We start from the raw sequence: 18,912 nt of genomic DNA, 5'->3' as shown, positions 1-18,912 counted from the left end.
AAAGAATGTTTATGGGAAATAAACCTTGCTCATTGTGAATGTTCCTTGGTGAGTGTGTCATGATCGTGTGACAATGTTTATTCGGCTGTGGTTTCATGGAATGCTCTATGTATATCTGCTAGATCCTGTTAGTTGATTCTGTTTTTAGTTTTGATATGTCCTTGCTGATTTTCTGCCTAGCAATGGCTGAGAGTGGGCTGTTGAAGTCTCCAACTATAACTGTAGAAATATGCATTTATTTTTGTCGTTGTGAGACAAGAATGGATCCTACTGCACATGCTTTGCAGCATCAAGCTCTTGTCAACTAACATTGCCTTGTGGAAATCTTTTCAAACTAACTGTAATGGGATTCTAATTCACTTCCTTACATGGCTGCCTACGTCCCATGGTGTACATACACCTGAATTTATTCCACTATTCTATAGTGATCCACGCATTGTGTTTGGTGGGTGATGTAATTTCCAGTCACCATTCAACTGGCCTTCTCAGTTGATAGGGGGCTGACGGGTAGAGATTCACAGTTGTGAAGTGGCCCACGGGGCTGAGGGAGGAGAGCACAAGGGAGTCTATAGTGAGCTTTTTGATTAAACAAACAAAAAAAAAAAAGTATGACTTTGGAAATCACAATAACCCTGTTTGCAGATTTTTTGAAAAGCCATAAAGTAAGCTTGATCATCCAATCGTCCTTTCCTGAAAAAAAAGAGTAGCAGTATCTTAGATAAAGATGAAGTTATAGTTCCGTCATGCAAACATAGGAACTAAAGACCAGAAATATTCTTCAGACAGGACCAGAGTTCTTAAAATAAAACATACACCAACCCTGGCCAAAACTGCAATTCCACCATATTCTTTACTCCAAGTAGGGTCTCTTGAATTTAATTCACAGACTAGAATGTAAACAGATAAGAGAATCCCAAATATAGTGGAATCACTATTGAAGGAATGAGAAATGTTTAGCTTGGGGAAGAGAAAAGGGAAAATACATCTTCAGCTACGCTGAAGATTGTTCTCTGGTGAGGAGGGAGTCCGGGGCTCCAGAGGGCCAATTTCAGCCGGATGAAGGAAGGTCAGCAAGCATGGGGCATAGTGACCTGAGAATACTGACGGTGACTCTCTTCAACATCATCAAAGGAATTTGAGCCAGATTCTAGCCCTGGTTGGGTGTATTCCAGCTCTAAGGCCACAGTCCATGTTAGGGGCAAGTGACAACTCACACCGAGGGCTGGCTTCCCTCCAAGGACAGTCAGTCTGCAGCAGAGGGCCTTCCCGGTCCCCCCCCCCCCCCCGCAGACACTGCTCACTCTGGTCTCCAGAGAGCTCCTCACGAGCTCTCTGCCCTGACACCCTCCACCCCTCCTCCGTCCTGATTTGAATAGTCCTTCAGGACCCTGAATACATCCCGCCTCCTCTCCTCCTCCGCGAGGACTTTCCTGGTAACCCACCCACCACTGACCTCTTACCACGAAATTGGCCCCTTTTGGAACACAGGGTTCTTGTTATTATTGTTGTTGTTTTTTCCTTGTTAAAATGGGGCAGCTTTTTCTGTTTAATTAGGTGGTAGTCCGTTTTAGAAAATCACCCTGTACCTCTTTTACCACCCACCATCCCTTCCACAAGGCAAGGTACACAATTGAACCCATGAAAAAGATGTGTTGGTCCATTTATTTCCCCCATTTCCTTTTTATAAATTCATGTGCTTTAATTAGAGGTGGGTTGACATGGTGGCATTAAGGAGTTTGGCTTTCGGTTTGGAAACATCCTGGCTGTACAGAATTTTAACATAATAATGATCTCTCGTGGCTCTCATTAAAGTTGACACTCTTACTCAAACTCTCCTGGGGTTAACTAAAAAAAAGAAGGATGGCAGGGTGCAGAATTCATGGGTCTGCTAATTATGGAAAGCCTGCAAAGTCTTGGGGTGGGCTGGGCAGGCATACATGCCCGTTGAGAAATAAGGGTCAAGGAATCCGCAAAGAGAACAGAGTTCAAAATGTGCTCTCTGGAGTTGCCCTTCTACAGTCGAAATAAGTCCTTAGGGGAATTTCTCCACCAATCACTTTTGATCTGTCACATTCCCCAGCGCCCTGCAGCCACCTCTCTATTCCTCTGTCCTCACATATGACCTGTTTGTCAGGGAGAGCTTCCTGTTATGGTTAGAATATGGTTGTCCCCTTGGACACTCACATCACCCAATGGGAAGGTGTGGGGGTCATGGACATGGAACCTTCAGGAATGCCATCTATGAAGAGTGGGCTAGTTCTCACCTTCACAGGTACCATGAGAGTGAGTGGCTGGAAAGAAGACTGCCTTCGGGTTTGGCCTCTCCTGCACATATACCTTCTTGCCTTTCTGCTTTCCGCCATGAGTTAAGGAGTGCAAGACCCTCACTGGGTGTGGTTTCTCAAGCTTGGACTTTCTAGTCTCCAGAACAATGAGCCAAAATAAATCTCTTTTCTTTATATAGCACCTGTCTCAGGTATTCTAAAAACATACTAAGAAAACTGACTGACCACCTTTCCCATAATCCATGGCCTTACAGCATGTCTTAGTTGGCTCAGGCTGCTATAACAAGTATACCATAGACTGGTAGCTTTAACAACAAACATTTCTCAGAGTTCTGGGGGCTGGCAGCCCAAAGTCAAAGTCCAGCAGATCCAGGGTCTGGTCAAGGCCCTCTTCCAAGCGTGCAGATACCAGTGCTCACATGGTAAAAAGAGAATGAGAGGGCTCCCTGAGACCCTTTTATAAGGGCATCCATTCCTCCCATGCCTCATGTCTAAATACTTATGGAAAGTCCCAACTCCTAAAACCATCACCTGAGGGCTGGGATTTCAACATGGGAATTTGGGGGGACACAAATACTCAGAATACAGCATAGCGTATAATTCATAGTCTTTTACCATGACCTTTCAATTTATCTTAGGTTCTCAGGACCCTGGCCCCAGGCATTCGGCAGAGACTCTCACTTACAGTAGATTTTTATGTGATGACTACAAAGAAAACACTTGAAGCTGTGGAGAGCCTGACAAGGAGCCCTGACAAGCTGCACGACAGAGGTAGGAAAGGCGGTTGCTTATTTGGGCTGAGTCTTAAAGGATAAAGAGCATTATCTTAGATCAAGGTGGGATGGAGAGACGGGGCCCAGCAGGGAAGAGTTAAATCCAGAGGTACAAGAGGCCTGGGAAGAAGCAAGTTGTCCCATGCTGTTGAAGTTGTTTTTTTTTTTTTTTTTTTTTTTTTGGGCTGGGGGGACAAGAGTTGAGGTTCAAGAATCAAAATGAGGCCACATTGAAAGTTTTCACACTCCTATTAAGGAATTTGGAATGAATTCTGAAAGCAAGGAAACACAGAGCTTTTATTTAAATTAGAAAGATGAGATGGCAAACACGAACCTTAAGAAAGACAAATAATTCACCACATTAACAGAAAAAGGTAAAAAACGCATGTTTATCTTACTAGATGCTGAAAAAAAAAAGATAAAATTCCACAACCATTTCAGATGTTTTTAATTATAAAAACTAGAATCACTGAAAAAAAATTCTAATTTGTAAAAAGTGTATATAATAGCAAATGTCCTCTTTTATGGTTGAATACAGAAGGATTCGCTTTGTAACCAGAAGCAAGAAATTAACCTCCATCAATAGAATTCATCATTGTACTCGAGACTCCAGCCAAGGCAATAAAAGCAGGAAAGGACTGATATTAGCTAAAACTTATTGTGCACACAGGCAAAAAATATTTCCCTAAGTGGAGAAATGAATACGGAAGAATGTGCACTATTGTATTATTGTAAGAAATGATAAATGATCTTTGTGTCTAATAGGGAACTGTTGGAATAAATTTTAGCCCAACCATAATTTGAAAGTGAACTGCATACCAAAAAAGGAGGAAACACAATTGTAGGTACTAAAATCTAAAGTTCCCCAAGGCATGTTAAGTGAAAAGAGAAGTCGCAGAACAATACAGGTCGAATGTTTTGCTTTGAATAACGGAAAGGAATAAAGAAAGGAAAAGAAGAAGTTGTGTGGGGTGTGTGTGTGTGTGTGTGTGCGTGCGCGTGTGCATGCACACCCTGGAAATTTAAACAGCAAGTAAATATATCAAATTGGCTCTTGGAGAAATAAAATTATAAGCATTGAGAAGGGCAACGAGGCCCAGGAAACAGTGGTGCCCAGTCACTGGTGGAGATCTGACAAATACACGCACCCTTAGCCTTTGACGCTGGTCCAGCGGCCATCACCTCTCCTAATTATCACCTAATGGCCTCTACTCTCACTCCATCCTTTCCAGTGGTTCTCCACATAGAACATGGAACCATCTTTCTTCCACACTCTGCAGGTCCAGAGGGCTGCAGGGCCGGCCTGGCCTCTCTCCTCCTCTAGCTCTCCACCCACACAGCCAGCCTCTATTTCTATCTCCTCCCCGAGAACGGCCCCACTCAGGCCCAGGACTGACACTTACCCACACCTATTGCGCCCACCTTCCAGAATGTTCCACCCAACATTTAAGTCTCCGTTTAACATCGTCTCCTGGGAGAGCCATTTTGATTTCCATGTCACCATGACCAACGTGGTCCCTCACATTGCCTCTCCTCTGCCTCCCTCACCAGCACCAAGAGGACCGGAAGTACATCTAATCCACCACTTTATCCCCAACTCCTAACGCAGCTACCCCCGGAGTAGAAGCTCAATAAACACCTGTTGAGTTAAAGAATCCATTAATGACTTGTTGGAGGAATGCGGTGAAGAGTAGTCGGAGAGGGGAAGACAGTTCAAGAATGATCCTGAAACAAATCTGGGAAGACAGAGAAGAACTGGGTGCTTCTTTCACAAGAACCAAAGAAGAACCTCAAGGCAGAGCCCGGGAGTCTTTTAGAGAGAGGGTGGGGGTCAACAGAACCTGGAGCTGCAGGGAAGGAGGTTGAGCTGGACAAGATCAGAGGAGGCTACAGATTCCATATCGAGGGACTCCAGGGAGCCCTTTCCAGAAAGCTGTCCACAGGTTGGGAGACGCCATCACTGCATGTGGATGTGGACAGAAGTGAAGTGCAGAAGGGAGGGGTGCAAGAAGGAAGGAGGGAGGCTGAATGGGGGGCAAGAGGAAGAGAAAGCTATTTTAGTGTGGAAGAGACTTAAGGAAGATGTCTATTAATAACATAAAAAACAAAGATCATAAATGCTCAACACCCAGCATTTCCCAATATGGCGCTGCATCTAGTCCATACCTGGAGATGGAGTCCATCGGATCCATGTGGGGTATCTCCACAGGAGTACCACTGCCCATCTCTTCCCACTGCCTCCTGACAGCATTGGGCAACACCACAGATCCTCCCTGCCTTCTCCACTGAGCCAGCCATTCGCCACACTCCAGCACACCCGGCCCCGGGGGCTTCTAACCCAGATGGTGAACGGGGGCAGCAGGAGGGAGAGAGTGGGGCAAGGCAGGCGGCTGCAGCCCACCCTGGGAAATCAAGCTGGTCCCTGTGGCCATTGTTTGATGAGTTCTGGTTTACTCCCCCAGCTCAGTCCATGAATCACTTTGCAAACAGAGTTGCTATCTATTACGGGAGTTGCAACTCCTAGTGGGGGAAATCACAGCTCAGTTCTTTAGATAGAGCAGCCAGAACCACTTCAGAAATGATCATTTAGAAAGCGGTTGCTCCTTCCCTGAAACCAGAGGAGACCCTACAGAGCTCAGCTCTAGACAGAAGTGAACGGGCCATGGGCCACCAACACTATCAGTCTGCAAGATGCGAACAGTCAGAAGTAGACAGAGACTTCTTGGGATGTAGGAGCAGGAGGGACCCCAGGTCAAATGATGCCCCACACCCCTTGCCCACCTCTGAACTCATCCCAGCTTCCTGAAATTTCCCCTCCCAGTTCCAATTTCTTTCTTCCTTTCTTCCTTCCTTCCTTCCTTCCTTCCTTCCTTCCTTCCTTCCTTCCTTCCTTTCTTCTTTTTCTCTTTTCTTTTGTTACTGGGGATTAAACCCAGGGGGCACTTAACCACTGAGCCACATCCCTATCCTTTATTATTTTTTATTTGAGACAGGGTATCGCTGAGTTACTTAAATTGCTGAGGCTGGCTTTGAACTTGCAATCCTCCTGCTTCAGCCTCCCAGACTGATAGCATTTATTTACTATTTGTTCTACAATGTGGTCAAGGCCAAATAGAAACACCCTTCAAAATACTTGTCTTGTTAAAAAAAAAAAAAAAAAAAAAAAACGATAAGAGGAAATTTTAAATTGAGAGAAAAAAATGCATCTGTAAATTATTATGGTTATGATTATTTGCAAATTAGAAAAAAAATGGTGTGTCAATTTTAGGAGTCAAATACCTTGGCGCAGAAACATGCCTCTTCTCCTGTGTGGCCAGTAGTGATTTTGTATCATTAATGTATGTGATGACTGCATATCCTGCTGCTGACCTGGCTTCTCCTCATGTGGTGACACTAGGTGGGACACATGAGTTCCTCAAAGTGTCCGTCCAAGCCTCCACTGGGTGACAAGTTCAGAACCCTCTGTGGATGCCTGAGGTCAAGGATGGTACTGAAATCTACATCTATATATAATTAGATTTTTTTCCCCTGAAATGTACAAACCTATGATAAATTTAATTTACATCAGCTATAGTTAGAAACTAACAATAATAATAAGTAGTAAAAGAGAACAATTATAATAAAAGTTATATAAATGTGTTTTCCTCTCTCTTGAAAGAGTCAAGACAAATATTCATATTTTCAAACTGAGTTTGACGGGAGGTAACAAAAACCACAAACAGTAAAATTCCAGGTAAGGAAGGGGGCAATCAATTTGTGGCTTGTATGTTTTGTGTGTTGTGTTCATGTTTTAAAACCCCCATCTTTAAATTTTGTGCAAGAACGATTGGCAAGGCAAGTCACAAGTCTCACGAGTAATGTCACAAGGCTCCCAGGGCCTCCGGCGAAAAGTCAGGATCAGTGTGAGATGGTTTAGGATCGGGAGAGCTCCTCTGGAGTTCTGGAGAGCAGGAGTCTGACAGTGGGCTGCAGCCTCCTGATCCTTCATCAGAACCAGATGCGAACACCCTGCCTTAGAGAAATAATTCAGAGTTTTGTGGCAAATGTCTGTCCGCCCCCCTCATCCCTCCTCCAGGGTCAGGGAATGGCAGAACAAATGGGGTCAAGACCCATTTTCTCCCACTACCAGTTCTTAGGCACCTCTCCTGCTGAGCTGGCTGTGGGGCCTCTGGCTAGGGAAGGCTAAAGGGGTCCAAACTGAGACTCGGGGAAGAAGAGGAAGCAAAAAGGGATATTCTAAATCCTTGGCAGCAAAGGTCTTTGGGATCTGATGTAGGACACCCTAGTGGCCTCTGCCAGAACTACACCATGAGCTTGCCATGGGCCGGGTCTATTTCTGCCAGCCTGAAGCATGGCTTGAGAGCTAAGAGGGGGCAGGAGGTCCCCAGTGGCCTGGAGACACACACCTGTGCTATTCACTTTTCTATTTAGTCATAGGAAAATGCATGTTCTCTGGAATGATGGGATGCACAGAGCCCTCCTGACTAACTTGCACTTTGCCCATCTCCAAGGGGAGCAGTAAGTCATCGTGAAGGGCTGGCTCTTCCAACCAAATAAAACCCTTAAAATAGTTATGTTTTCCTTGTTTTACCTGGAGAGTGAAAGCTTTCAGTGACCCCTCCTTTGGTCCTTTGGAAACCATAGGAGCCCAGAGTATTCAGTACCTCTGTTAACAACATCCTCAGGGGCTATTTCTTTGCCAGCAGAGCTGGAACCCTGTTTTGATTCTTAGTTTTGTTTTTCTTTTTCTGTGTGGACTGTTGGCTATCGAAAGTTTTAATATTTGCAAAGTAAAAAGCAATAGTATTAAACAGACGGTCCGCAGGGCCCTCTAGACTGCCAAGCAATTATACTTAATGGACTTTGATCAGATGGAGTTTGTCAGAATGACCTCAGCAGAGAGCCCTGCCGATGTGAGGCTGGGTGAAGGCCAAGTTCCGTGGGGTTTGAAGAGTTGGTATGAGTTAAAGTTCTTAAAATTTGGAATGAAATTTTTGCTTCTTATTCTGCCTATTCAATGGATGGAAGGGTGGAAGGACTCGGAGGCCTTCTGCTTTGGGAAAACACATTTCAGATGACACTCCAGCATGGCTTAAAGTCCAAACTCAGCAGCATTATAACAATGAGTTCTTTGAACATCTTTTCTCATGAAGCCTCAGTTTTGAAGAGTGTCTGATTTCTTTACATGGCCACCAGGGTTTCAGGAGTCTGGGAACTCGAATGGTCAAGGGAAACACCAGTTCAAACAACCTCATTGAAATTCCTTTTCTGCAGCTTCCAAGTTTCACTACAGTTCCTCCCAGGAGCCTGGAATCATGGCTAAAGACCCAAATTTTCCCCATCAGTAGTAGGATTTGCTAGGTTACTTCTGGAGCAGGGCGAGCATGGTGCACATGTGTAATCCCAGCAACTCAGGAGGCTGGGTCAGGAAGATCACAAGTTTAAAGCCATCCTCAGCAATTTAGTGAGGCCCTAAGTAACTTAGCAAGTCTCTGTCTCAAAATAAAACATAAAAAGGGCTGGGAATGTGGCTCCGTGGTTAAGTGCCCCTGGGTTCAATCCCCGTTACTATATATTTTTTAAAATGGATCAAAGAAGCCACAGATCCAGCTAAGCTACCATTGTCTGCCCTGGCAAAAACAAAAGGCTGACCCAAGGCAGAGACACGTTCCAGGAGCTGAGAAGATGCTAGCTCACCAAGGGCAGTAGGTGCATGTGCCCTTAAACTTCTGGGCATGTCAGGTGGGGCAGGAGGCTTGAAGTATACCCAGCACCTCCCCACTCACGGAGATGGAGCAGTACAATATAGCCGGTAACTATGAAATCACGGCCCTTGGCTCCTGGTATCTTGTTGGGGATCCAGTGGTCTAAACAGAGATGCCCAGTTCCCCCCACTCCAACTGAGCCGGTGACATTTGTAACTGTTCTGAAATTCTGAGAAAAGTCACCAATCCTAGCACTGGGAAGCACCATCTGTTGCACATGTCAGGGGACAATTGTCGCACTCTTATTGTTTTAGTGAAGGGAGGAAGAAGTGAAATCACAATGGGAACAAAGCAGTTTGGTTTTTTACCCAAACTAGAAGCTAGTCATTATGAATTTATAGGTCCAAAAGCTTATTATAAGTGTCAAGGTATAGCTGCTCATACATCTGCACACTCCATCCGTCCTCATGTGCAATTACACATCCACATGCACCACACTTCACCGTGTAAATTTATATACCCACACACCCCATCCATTCAGGAATGCAGTTACATATACATATACCCCAATGGCCAACATCCATTCTAGTGTGTAATGGCGCACGCGCGCGCACACACACACACACACACACACACACACGGGTCAACATCCACCCACTCAGTGGGCTATTCCTATGTTCAATGCCTCCCACTGTAGACATTCTTTATCTAGAACATACTGTAGATATTATATGGTAAAATGCAAAATGAGAAACAGTCTCACATACCAGGAAGTAATTCACTCCTTTTCTGATTGTTAAGATCTCCTACAGATAGCCGATTATTTTCAGTAATGAGTGACACTCCACCAACCAAACCCTGTAGAAGTCTGACAGAGCTGTCACCAAAATTCATGAATGGCATCATCAGCTTGCTCAGTAAATGCTGGCAAGAGTATTACAGCTCTGAGCAGTGTGCCCTTAAACCCTTGCTCTTAAATTAGGCCTCCTGATTCTTGATATTAGCACTTGGGTCAGTTCTAAATGTGGTCACTTCTGATTGTGTGTACACGCACACATGGTGGTCATTGATCTCAGGGCCTCAACATGCTAAGCACATGCTCTACCAGTGAGCCACATCCCTACCCCTGTGAGCTTTGTGCAAGTCTGTGATGTGCCCCGTGGAGGCACATTTCTTGTGGGACCTACCACTGGGCCAAAGGCTGACCCGGTGCAGCCCATACAGTATCACCTTCCCGTCTTTAGCCTTGAGCCTCAGTCTTGTCTTCAAATGGTTCTTCTACAACAGCTTAGTGGCTCTTTAAGAACTGAGCTCCTCTCCACCCCCCTGAACTAAGCACATCTACCTTACCTTCCTCAGTTTTCCCAGCACAGACCTGAGAAGCAACATATTGCCTTCAAACCTACCAAAAACCTACAGCAGCTGCAGGTCACTGGGATGCTAGCCACCTTGGACTTTAGGGCAATAGATTTTTAAGGTGCCCAGCACCATCATCAATATTCTTTTGTATTTCTATCCATCTATTAGGTCCAAATATAAAATAGGTTTTAAATAGAAATTTAATGAAAATATTCATTCATCTTTGCTGTTGGGTTTTTCTTTTCTGTCTATCCAAAGCATATTTTCTTGTTCTTTCTCTGTCACCAAAATGAAAAGGAAAAAAAAAAAACAACAACAAGTTGTAGCTAGACTCAGATGTGTAAAAAGGTGTTGCTGGTAGGGACTCCCTGACATGAATACAGACCTGGAGACTTCCTCAGGTACATAACCTCTTGCTGTTAATAAATGGCAAACTCAGTGGTAGCAGAAAGGACAGATTAAACATACCACAAGCTCTGGATTCTAGTGTTGCTCAGGAACTTTTTTACAGTGTTAAATTTTGATTCTTCATTAATTAATATTACTGATATAATGCTTTGAGGCTTCCTAGATGATCAAAAGCCACCAGACTTCTGTATTTCTCAGTCCTCCTCTTATGTAAGAAAATCAAGTTTAAATATTTGCTAATTATCATGCTGTGTGCAACATCCTGATAGCACCTGTCATCAGGTATTTCTGAGAAGCCAAAGTCTCTAATGATCCAATATATGAATTTTCCAGAAAACTGGAAACCATCCAGGGCTTTCCTTAATTTAGGAAAAAATATATATATATCAAAGAGAATAACAAGTCCTTTCTCCAACTCTAGACCTTTAGACTTTATAATTGATATCCAGTCACATGATAAAGATTGCCCATTTCTATCTACCAGAAATTATTTAAAGGAAGGATATCAATAGAACTATTTACAAATCAGTAAAGAACACACAAATAAAGGGTTTTTTTCCCCAGTTTCACGATTTTTTAATAAAATACATTGGTGGTTTAACTGTACATGGGCAATGTGGGAATTTGCACATGTGCACCAACAGAGGGCCATGTGATAATTTGAATCAACATGCGCACAAGGAATGAAATTGTCCTTTAGTATCTGATTTCCTTTCTGCGTGATTTCGAACTTCTCCAAGAAAGCAGGGACAACGCCAGCATTTATGTTCACATGACCCTGTGGTTCACAGCTGCTGATGAGCAAGGGGGCAAACCAAGGACAGTACCCAGCACTCATTAGTCATGCTATGTACCCACTGGGTCACTGTAACCCACAGGACATAGATAGGCTCTGAACAGATCCAGCCAGCCCTCTGACTCTCGGAATACCATTACTGAGGGTCACTCAAAAGATGGCCAAGCCGAGCAGATTTATTTTAGAATGATCATCATTATTTTGCCACAGCTGACCTTCAGAATTGGACAGTGGCCTTCATTCTAACACAGAATCAAAGCCCTAAGCAGAGTGATACTTTTTTCAAGGTAAACTTTAAAAGCCTTAGTTTGACATTATCCTCAGTTTGAAGACTACCCTCTATGTTTGACACAACATATAAGCTTTGTCAAGATATATTGATGTATTTTAAATGTAAGTCTTTTTGAAAAATAGCAATTATACTAACGTTCTAGAGATGGTTAATACACTCTAGTGTTACAGTTTAACCTCAGAGTTGTCAAGGTTTTTTGGTTTGGTTTTGGGTTTTTGTGGAGGGTTTTTTTTTTTTTGGGGGGGGGGGTGAGGTTGGCTCCTGGTTATGTACTTTAAACAAGCAATACAAGAAGAATATTCATTTCTTTTAAGATAAACTCAACCAAGTGTGCATACTTTATGCTGATCTATATCCCTTTTGGTAAAATATAATAATCCATATTCAGAAGCTAAGAAGCAGGTCAAATTAAAATGCAGACTCAAACAAGAAGGGACCCTTTCTTAAACACCAATAGTCATATTATTTATCAGTGCTTTTCATATAGGTAAAGATAACCCTTACAATAATCTGTTTCTTTGGAAATTGTGGTTCCAGAATTGCCAAGATACTCCATGTTACCTGAAGATGCGTTCTGCTGATTGTTCGATTGGATCTGCAGCCAGTATTTACATACCAGATATCCCCACTGGTTTTGCAATGTTATTAACACAGGTGGGGATAGAATTTGTGTCTCAGTTCTTTTTCAATTAAAAAAAAAAAAAAAAAAAAAACATGTCTTGGATCCAATGTAAGTTGGATCTTCCCCTCTTGGCCAGGGGAAGTCTGTCCAGGTGTGGAGGCTGCTGATCCGCTGCCTGGCAGGCAGGAGGAAATAAGCATTTGACAGATTAATTGAACTGAGCTGAGTATTTGCTCCTTAAACATCACAACATGTTTGCATAAAGAAAAAAAATCTATTAACTACATCGTGTTTTTATAATTCTCTGTGTTGGAAGAAAAACTCCTTTCCAGCCTGTGGCTTCAGCCCCTCTGAGCCCATTTAAATGGAAGGCTACAGCCACTGGGAAAATAGTCCCAAATTCTCCTTTCTCTGCTGTAAACCAAACCACTGGATATGGAATGAAAGACCCACGAAAACCTTGCTCACAAGAAAAGTAGAAGCCGTCTTCTAGAAAGCAAGACAGCGTTTGACCCGCCCTGCCAGGAACTGGAGATTGTTGCTGTGGTGGGCAACCTCTTGCCCACCCCACCAACAGGCGAGGACACCGTGGAAATAGAGACATTCGGTGAAACTCTCATCCCCGCAGGGGACTGCCCGGGTCTAACAAGTGTGTTTCAGCAGCGCGAAGTAGGCCATTCCCTCGGTCCCACGGATAAGCGCCCACGGTGAAAGGGGCACTGGCCGGACATTAGGTGAGGCCAGGTAGCAAAGGCATGCCAACCGGGTGGAGCCCAGGGGAAAGCAAGACAGAGTGAGGTCACGCGTTTTTTTCAACCTTTTCCCACTGGATGCGGGAAAGGCGCATTTCTAGTTCGCTCCCGAACTGATTTCTGAGGAGTGCGCATCTCCTCGCCTCTAACGTGACAGCCACGGGTGTCCCCCCGCACCCTAGGGCTTCAGGAAGAGGCCTGACCGCAGCTGGCTCTCCTGCCCGGCCTCCGGGACCCCCACCAGGACGGCCCGCGCCAGTACCCACCTTGACCACATAGGTGACTCCGGGTCCCAACACCTGGTCGTTGGCGTGCGGCGCCCCGCGGGGGGGCCTGGGCAGCGGCTCGTCGCCTGGCCGGCCCTTCTTGGCGGTGCTCATGCTCACGGCCGGGGCGCGGGGCGCCGGGGGCGCGCTGCCGTCCGGGGCGGCCAGGCTGGGCGCGCTGCAGCTGCCCGAGAGCCGCGCGCCCGCCCGCTCCCGGGCGGCAGACGACAGGCCGCGGAGGCCGGAGCTGGAGAGTTTCAGGTGGGACACCTTGTGAAGCAGGTGGCCCAGGCTGCCGGGCCCATCGTCGGGCGCTTTGCGCAGGGCTTCGCCGGACACCAGATAAGGGGCCGCCTCCGGGGTCGCGCGCGCCGCGGAGACCTTGCCGCCGCCGCCGCTGCCGCTCACCGACAGGCTGTGCAGAAGGTCATCGACCGATGTCACCGAGTCATTCCTGAAGCGGTTGTACTTGGTGCGTGGAAGCATGCCCCTCCGTGGGCTCGCCGCATCCGCCCGGGCGCTGCTGGTGCCGGCCCCCGCGCGGGCTGCCGCGCATAGCAGGCGAGCCGCTGGCCCCGGAGCGGGACGAAGAGCTGGGGTCCCAGGACAGCCTTCTGGAGAGGAAGAGCGGAGTCCGAGGACGATGCACTCCCACCATTAAAAGCCAACACAGCAGCGGCCGCGCAGCCCCGGCCCGGGAGACCGCTGCTTGGGGTTGAACGTTTGCTTTGCAAAAGTCATAGTTGCCTGTGATGGAGAGCCCAGCTGCTTGGGGCTGCTCACAGCAAAAGCATGACTCACTCTGAGAGGAGACCCTTCTCAACAAAGGCTCGGTGAGCACTGCAAATCACTTCCTGTAGAAGAAGAAAAAAAAAGGGAAAAAAAAAAAAGAAGCGAAAAAAAAAAAAAAAACCGACATCCACCCGCTGACAGCAACTGGAGCCAATCAATTCTCAAATTTCCTTTTTCTACCTTCCCAGATTTTTCCTTCCAACCTTTGATTTTTCACTTCCCCAACCCCCCATTCCGCAATTGTACCAAAGGTAAATCCAATTCCTTCAAATGATCAAATGAACTTTCGGAAACCCATTATTCCATGTTAGGTTTTCCTCTTCCCTGCTTAGCTCATCTATGTGAGCCCTAAAAGTGCATGACAGCGATGCGTTAGAATGTGACGAAGGCTTTTTAAGAATAAGTCTTCAGCGAATCCTGGTGAATTCTGACTTGGAAAGCAGTAAGAATTTTTAAATAGAAAACAAAAAGGAATATTCACCCCCAGGTGAACATAAAATACCAATTTCCTGGGGTTTTTTTTTTTCTCTCTCTCTCTCTCCTTTTTTCTTTTCAAATCAACAGAGCAGCCATGATGAGCGTCTTTGTGGCAATGCAGTTCCTCCCCCAATAAAATCTGCATATGAACTTCTGCCCAGTGCGCTCAAGGGGGTCTTCCCTGCTCATTTACAGCAGTCTTTCTCAGCCAGGGTTAAGTTGGAAATCTACTTCCAAAAAAGAAATGCTTCTTCGATGAGTGGCAACAGGCTCCAGAAATCCATTCCAAAAAACAGGGGGCTGCGTTTCAAGTTTTATTCCAACTGAATGTGTTTAAGCCCTGGAAAAATGCCTGAGAAATGCTACCAATGCATTACAATGTCCCTTCAGTTGCTGCCTGCAGCCCGGCAGTCAGGAGGGAAAAAAAAAAATGCAGCTGCACATCAAATCCACAGGGGGAGGGGAAAAAAAAAAAAAAAAGCCTTGTTTTCAGGAATCGGGCTCAGGCTTGCAAAGAAATGTGCAGGCCTCCTTCCTCCCAGTTAGGAGAACAGGACGTTGGCAGCCTCTAGGTCTGTCCTCCACTCGGAGACCCACTGACCCCTTCCTCAGGAGCCTCTGCCCGTCGGCCTCATGCCTTAAGATAACCTGGCCCACAGTGAAACGCTGAAAGTTCCCGGCAACTTCTGTGCACGAAAATTTATTCACCTCTAGCTCACTCTCAGGTCACCCGAGTCTTCCCAGGCCTAGCCCTGTCAGGTGTGGCATACGAGGTCCCGCGTTCGGCACAGGGCTCGGCCGAGCAGGGTTTAACGAGCGCCGCTCATGGCGGGCGCGCGGGTGAGGCCGGCTCCTAGGACGCAGGAGCGCGGAGAAGCCGCGCGGTCCCGGCGCAGGAAACGTGTCCCCACAGCTCCCCTCCTGCGCCGCAGCCCTAGCAGAACAGCCACTCGGCACTCCTTTTTCCTCTTCCCCTGGCTCGCCTAGCAACAGCAGATGCACACCCCCGGAGGTGATTTTGATGGTTATCAGAGTCTCCCCCAAACCTGAAGCCAAACAGCCCTATCATCCCCAAACCGTGATCTTCATTAGAAGCAGACAAAAACAGCAAAATGTGAATGAGACGCTGTTTGTGTGAATGAAAGGGCGAGCGAGCGAGCCAGCCTTTCTGTGAATGAAGTCGGGCCCGGCAGCCGGTGCCAGGCAATCCCCTGGGCTCCCGAGGCCTCAGCCAATGAGCGGCCGCGCGGATGACTCATTCAACAAAGGCTCGCTCAATAGTGGAAGATTCCATTTCAATCAAGGGCGGGATCTTTTATCCAACGGCAGTGTGGGAAAAAAAGAAATACCACCCAGCTCGATCACAAAGATTCTGGGAGAAGGACGACGGCTGTTAGTGGAGAAAGGAAAAAGGAGTTTTTCAAGGAAATTCAAGATCCACGGGTCAGGTCTCAGTGTGAACAGGACCACTCTCTTGGAGGTGAGCTGTGCCCCAAACTTTCATTCACCAGTTCAGTTACATCAAGGAGCAGCCATGAATGTGCCGTTCGGTTCCGCTTTTATTATGAATGTACATTGAATGCACATTCAAAACCGAGGTTACCTTCCCTCCATTCTTGTTATTTTTTATTTTTTTGATAAAGGAATAGAGAACACCTGTGCGAGCTAAGGGTCTCCAAGGGAAGAAAAAAACATTGGTATGGAATTAACCCTTTAGCCTACAGGAGACTTTGAGTTCTTTTATTATGAGGAGGCCAATAGGGAGAAATGGGATATTTTAAAACATAAATAGCAGTAGTTGCTACATATTAAAAGATATATACTCAAAGAGGATGGTTAATGTTCCAAGATCATAATTGTGCAGTAAAGCCACACTTAGGCAAGATGGTATCAACGTTCTGGGCAGATATAGATCTGTAATCCCAGCTACTCGGGAGGCTGAGGCAGAAGGATTGTAAGTTCAAGGCCAATCTGGACAACTTAGTGAAAACCTGAATCAAAATTAAAATTTTTAAGGAGCTGGGGTTTTATCTCAGCAGCCAATTGCTTTTGGATTCAATCCCCACTACCACAGAGAAAGAAAGGAGAAGCCAAAGGTGTCTCAACATCAGATCAGAGCTGTGCAGCCATGCAGACAGCTTAGGTACCACACCCACGGGGAGCCCTTGCCTCACTGGGGAGCTATGCATTCTTATTTTAGGCCCTGTTCCCCAAAGCCCTAGGATCTGGTCTATCTAACAACCTAGAGATGGATGAGAAGGAGACTACTAGGTTAGGTGATGATAAATCTGGATGAAATTTTCATAGTCTGTGCTATGGCTTACATATGATTCGTCCTTTCTAAAAATGATGTTGAAATTAATCCAACCATGGTGCTTAGCGGTGGGCCCTTTGGGAGGTGATTTGGGTTAAATAAAATCAGCAGGGGAGAGCCTCCATGATTGAATTCACTTGAATTTATAAGAAGAGAGGGAGAGACTAGAGGATCTCTCTCTCTCTCTCTCTCTCTCTCTCTCACACACACACACACACACACACACACACACACACACACGCACACACTTCCTGTCTCTTGCCACGTTATGTCCTAAGCCACGTCCCGACTCTGCCAGTAAGAAAGCTCACCACTTGCAGGCCCTTGACCTTGGACCCAAACTCTGAGCCAAAATAAATCTTTCTTTTTGAATAACTTGCCCAGTCTGTGGGTCTGTGTTACTAGAAACAAAAACAGACCAAGACAGTCTGACAATGCAGAAGAAGCACCCTGCTGCTGTTACCGTTGTGCCTCCCCAATGCTGAAGTATAAGCACACCGAGGAGGCAAGTTTAGAGTGGAAAGTAGAAACTTTATTAAAAGACAGCAGAAAAGACTCCCTCCCCCCGCCCCCCGGAAGAAGGGGACCCAAGAGGTGGAATCTGTGGAAGGGGGAGGTCTTCCGTCTTCTATAGCTAAGGCCTTCTTTCAGCTTTCCCACATTTCTGTCAGGTTCCTGTCCTTTGTTCTGTTACCTTGCAGTGATAGAATGTAGGTGGGGAGACCCAAAAGGTGAGGGGCAGTTGGGCTGTAGGAGTAATCTGGGCAGGAAGGGCCTAGGGCCGCTTCTGATTAGCACCTCCCTGTTTGCTGGGAGCTGTTTCATTAACATTTCTTTAGAATGGGCTCTGGGCCTTGGGAACATTAACATTTCAATTTCCCAAGTGCTGCTCTGCTTTCCCGGGCTCCATTCTCAACATGGCCTTCATTTTTTATTTTACTCAGTATTAGACCCGATTTACCTAACTACGCAAACTACCTATCTTTAAATCTGGCTTCACTGCTGAGGCCCCCTGAAGGAGCCCACAGTGGATTTGGCTAGCCCCTGGTACCCCGCAGGCCACCTTCTTCTCCTGAGAGGAGAAAGTGAGGCCCACATTTCTGACCTGGATTCGAGGCTGAGTTCAGTCTCCTGCATTAGGATGAAGAGGGCAGGGAAAGGTGAGATGCTGCATGCATACAAATGATGGGGCCTCCCACATAGAGATGTCCAGAGCTGGACAGTCAGGGCTAAAGGCTAAAACTTGAAATTGCCAGGCTTTCCAGATAGGAGCTAAGAAAAAAATGGTCAGAAATCGGAGGATAAATATGGAACCCAAGTTCAACGGGTACCACGGAAAAATGAGTTTCAAGAGAAAGGCAATGCTGACCACCGTGGCTACCTTGATGGAGTGTCCTCACACACCAGCAATGCACACTTTATTAGAGAATTCGGATCTTATTGTGTACAGAAAGAAGCCAATGGTCAGAGAGGTTACAAAATATGCCAGGTTAGAAACTGGTAGGGTGGTCTGACTCCAAAGCCATGTTCATGACCTTGTATTTTCCTGATTTAGAGAGGCTGTATAAAATACCTGCTGAGCGCTCTCCTTTGCAGGTGGTGACTGTCCATTCTAGTGTCACCAAGGAAAAACCTAAATAAACCCTCTAGCTTCGCTGGCTCTTAATTAACTTAAAATCATTAATTTTGGAAGTCACACAGCTGGCAAAACGTTATTCACCTCCCACTAGCTCTGCTGTAGGTAAAAGCTCTCACACGTGGGGTTAGGATGCTAACATCTGCCTAGGTTACTTTTCAGGGATGTAAAGGCTGCTTTTACTGAAAACACTGACTCTTCCCTTGGGCTGGCAGATGTCTGGTGACTGGAATGAGATGAAAATCTTAACATCTCTGTCCTCATATTGTGTCTGTCTCCTTTGTGGCCTTAAACTTTGGGTCAGAGTCTACTCAGCATTGCACATAGAAATGTTGATCCCTTGAGAAATATTTTATCCCAAACTATAACACAGGGTTAACTTGACCTAGATGTGGCTAGTCTCTCCCTGCCCCCCCCCGCCCCCCCCACACACAC

General features: G+C 46.0%; 1 protein-coding gene across 1 annotated transcript in view; it reads right to left on the bottom strand.

Moving 5' to 3' along the window:
- LOC124099125 (SHC-transforming protein 3) overlaps nt 1-15,704 on the bottom strand; it is a gene marked incomplete at its 3' end in the record, with an annotated part of 133,523 nt that extends 117,819 nt beyond the window's left edge. The window contains exon 1 of the mRNA XM_058582686.1: nt 13,259-15,704. Within this exon, the coding sequence (XP_058438669.1) occupies nt 13,259-13,744 (486 nt within the window). The remainder of the gene's footprint in view (nt 1-13,258) is intronic.
- Between the last annotated feature and the right edge of the window lie 3,208 nt (nt 15,705-18,912).

This window comes from Marmota monax, unplaced genomic scaffold (assembly GCF_021218885.2).
Source record: "Marmota monax isolate L192 unplaced genomic scaffold, Marmota_monax_Labrador192_F-V1.1 WCK01_AAM20220418_F8-fsc00217, whole genome shotgun sequence".
NCBI lineage: Eukaryota > Metazoa > Chordata > Mammalia > Rodentia > Sciuridae > Marmota > Marmota monax.
The sequence above is the reverse complement of the archived record's forward strand: the minus strand, read 5'-3'. Positions and strand labels throughout refer to the sequence as shown.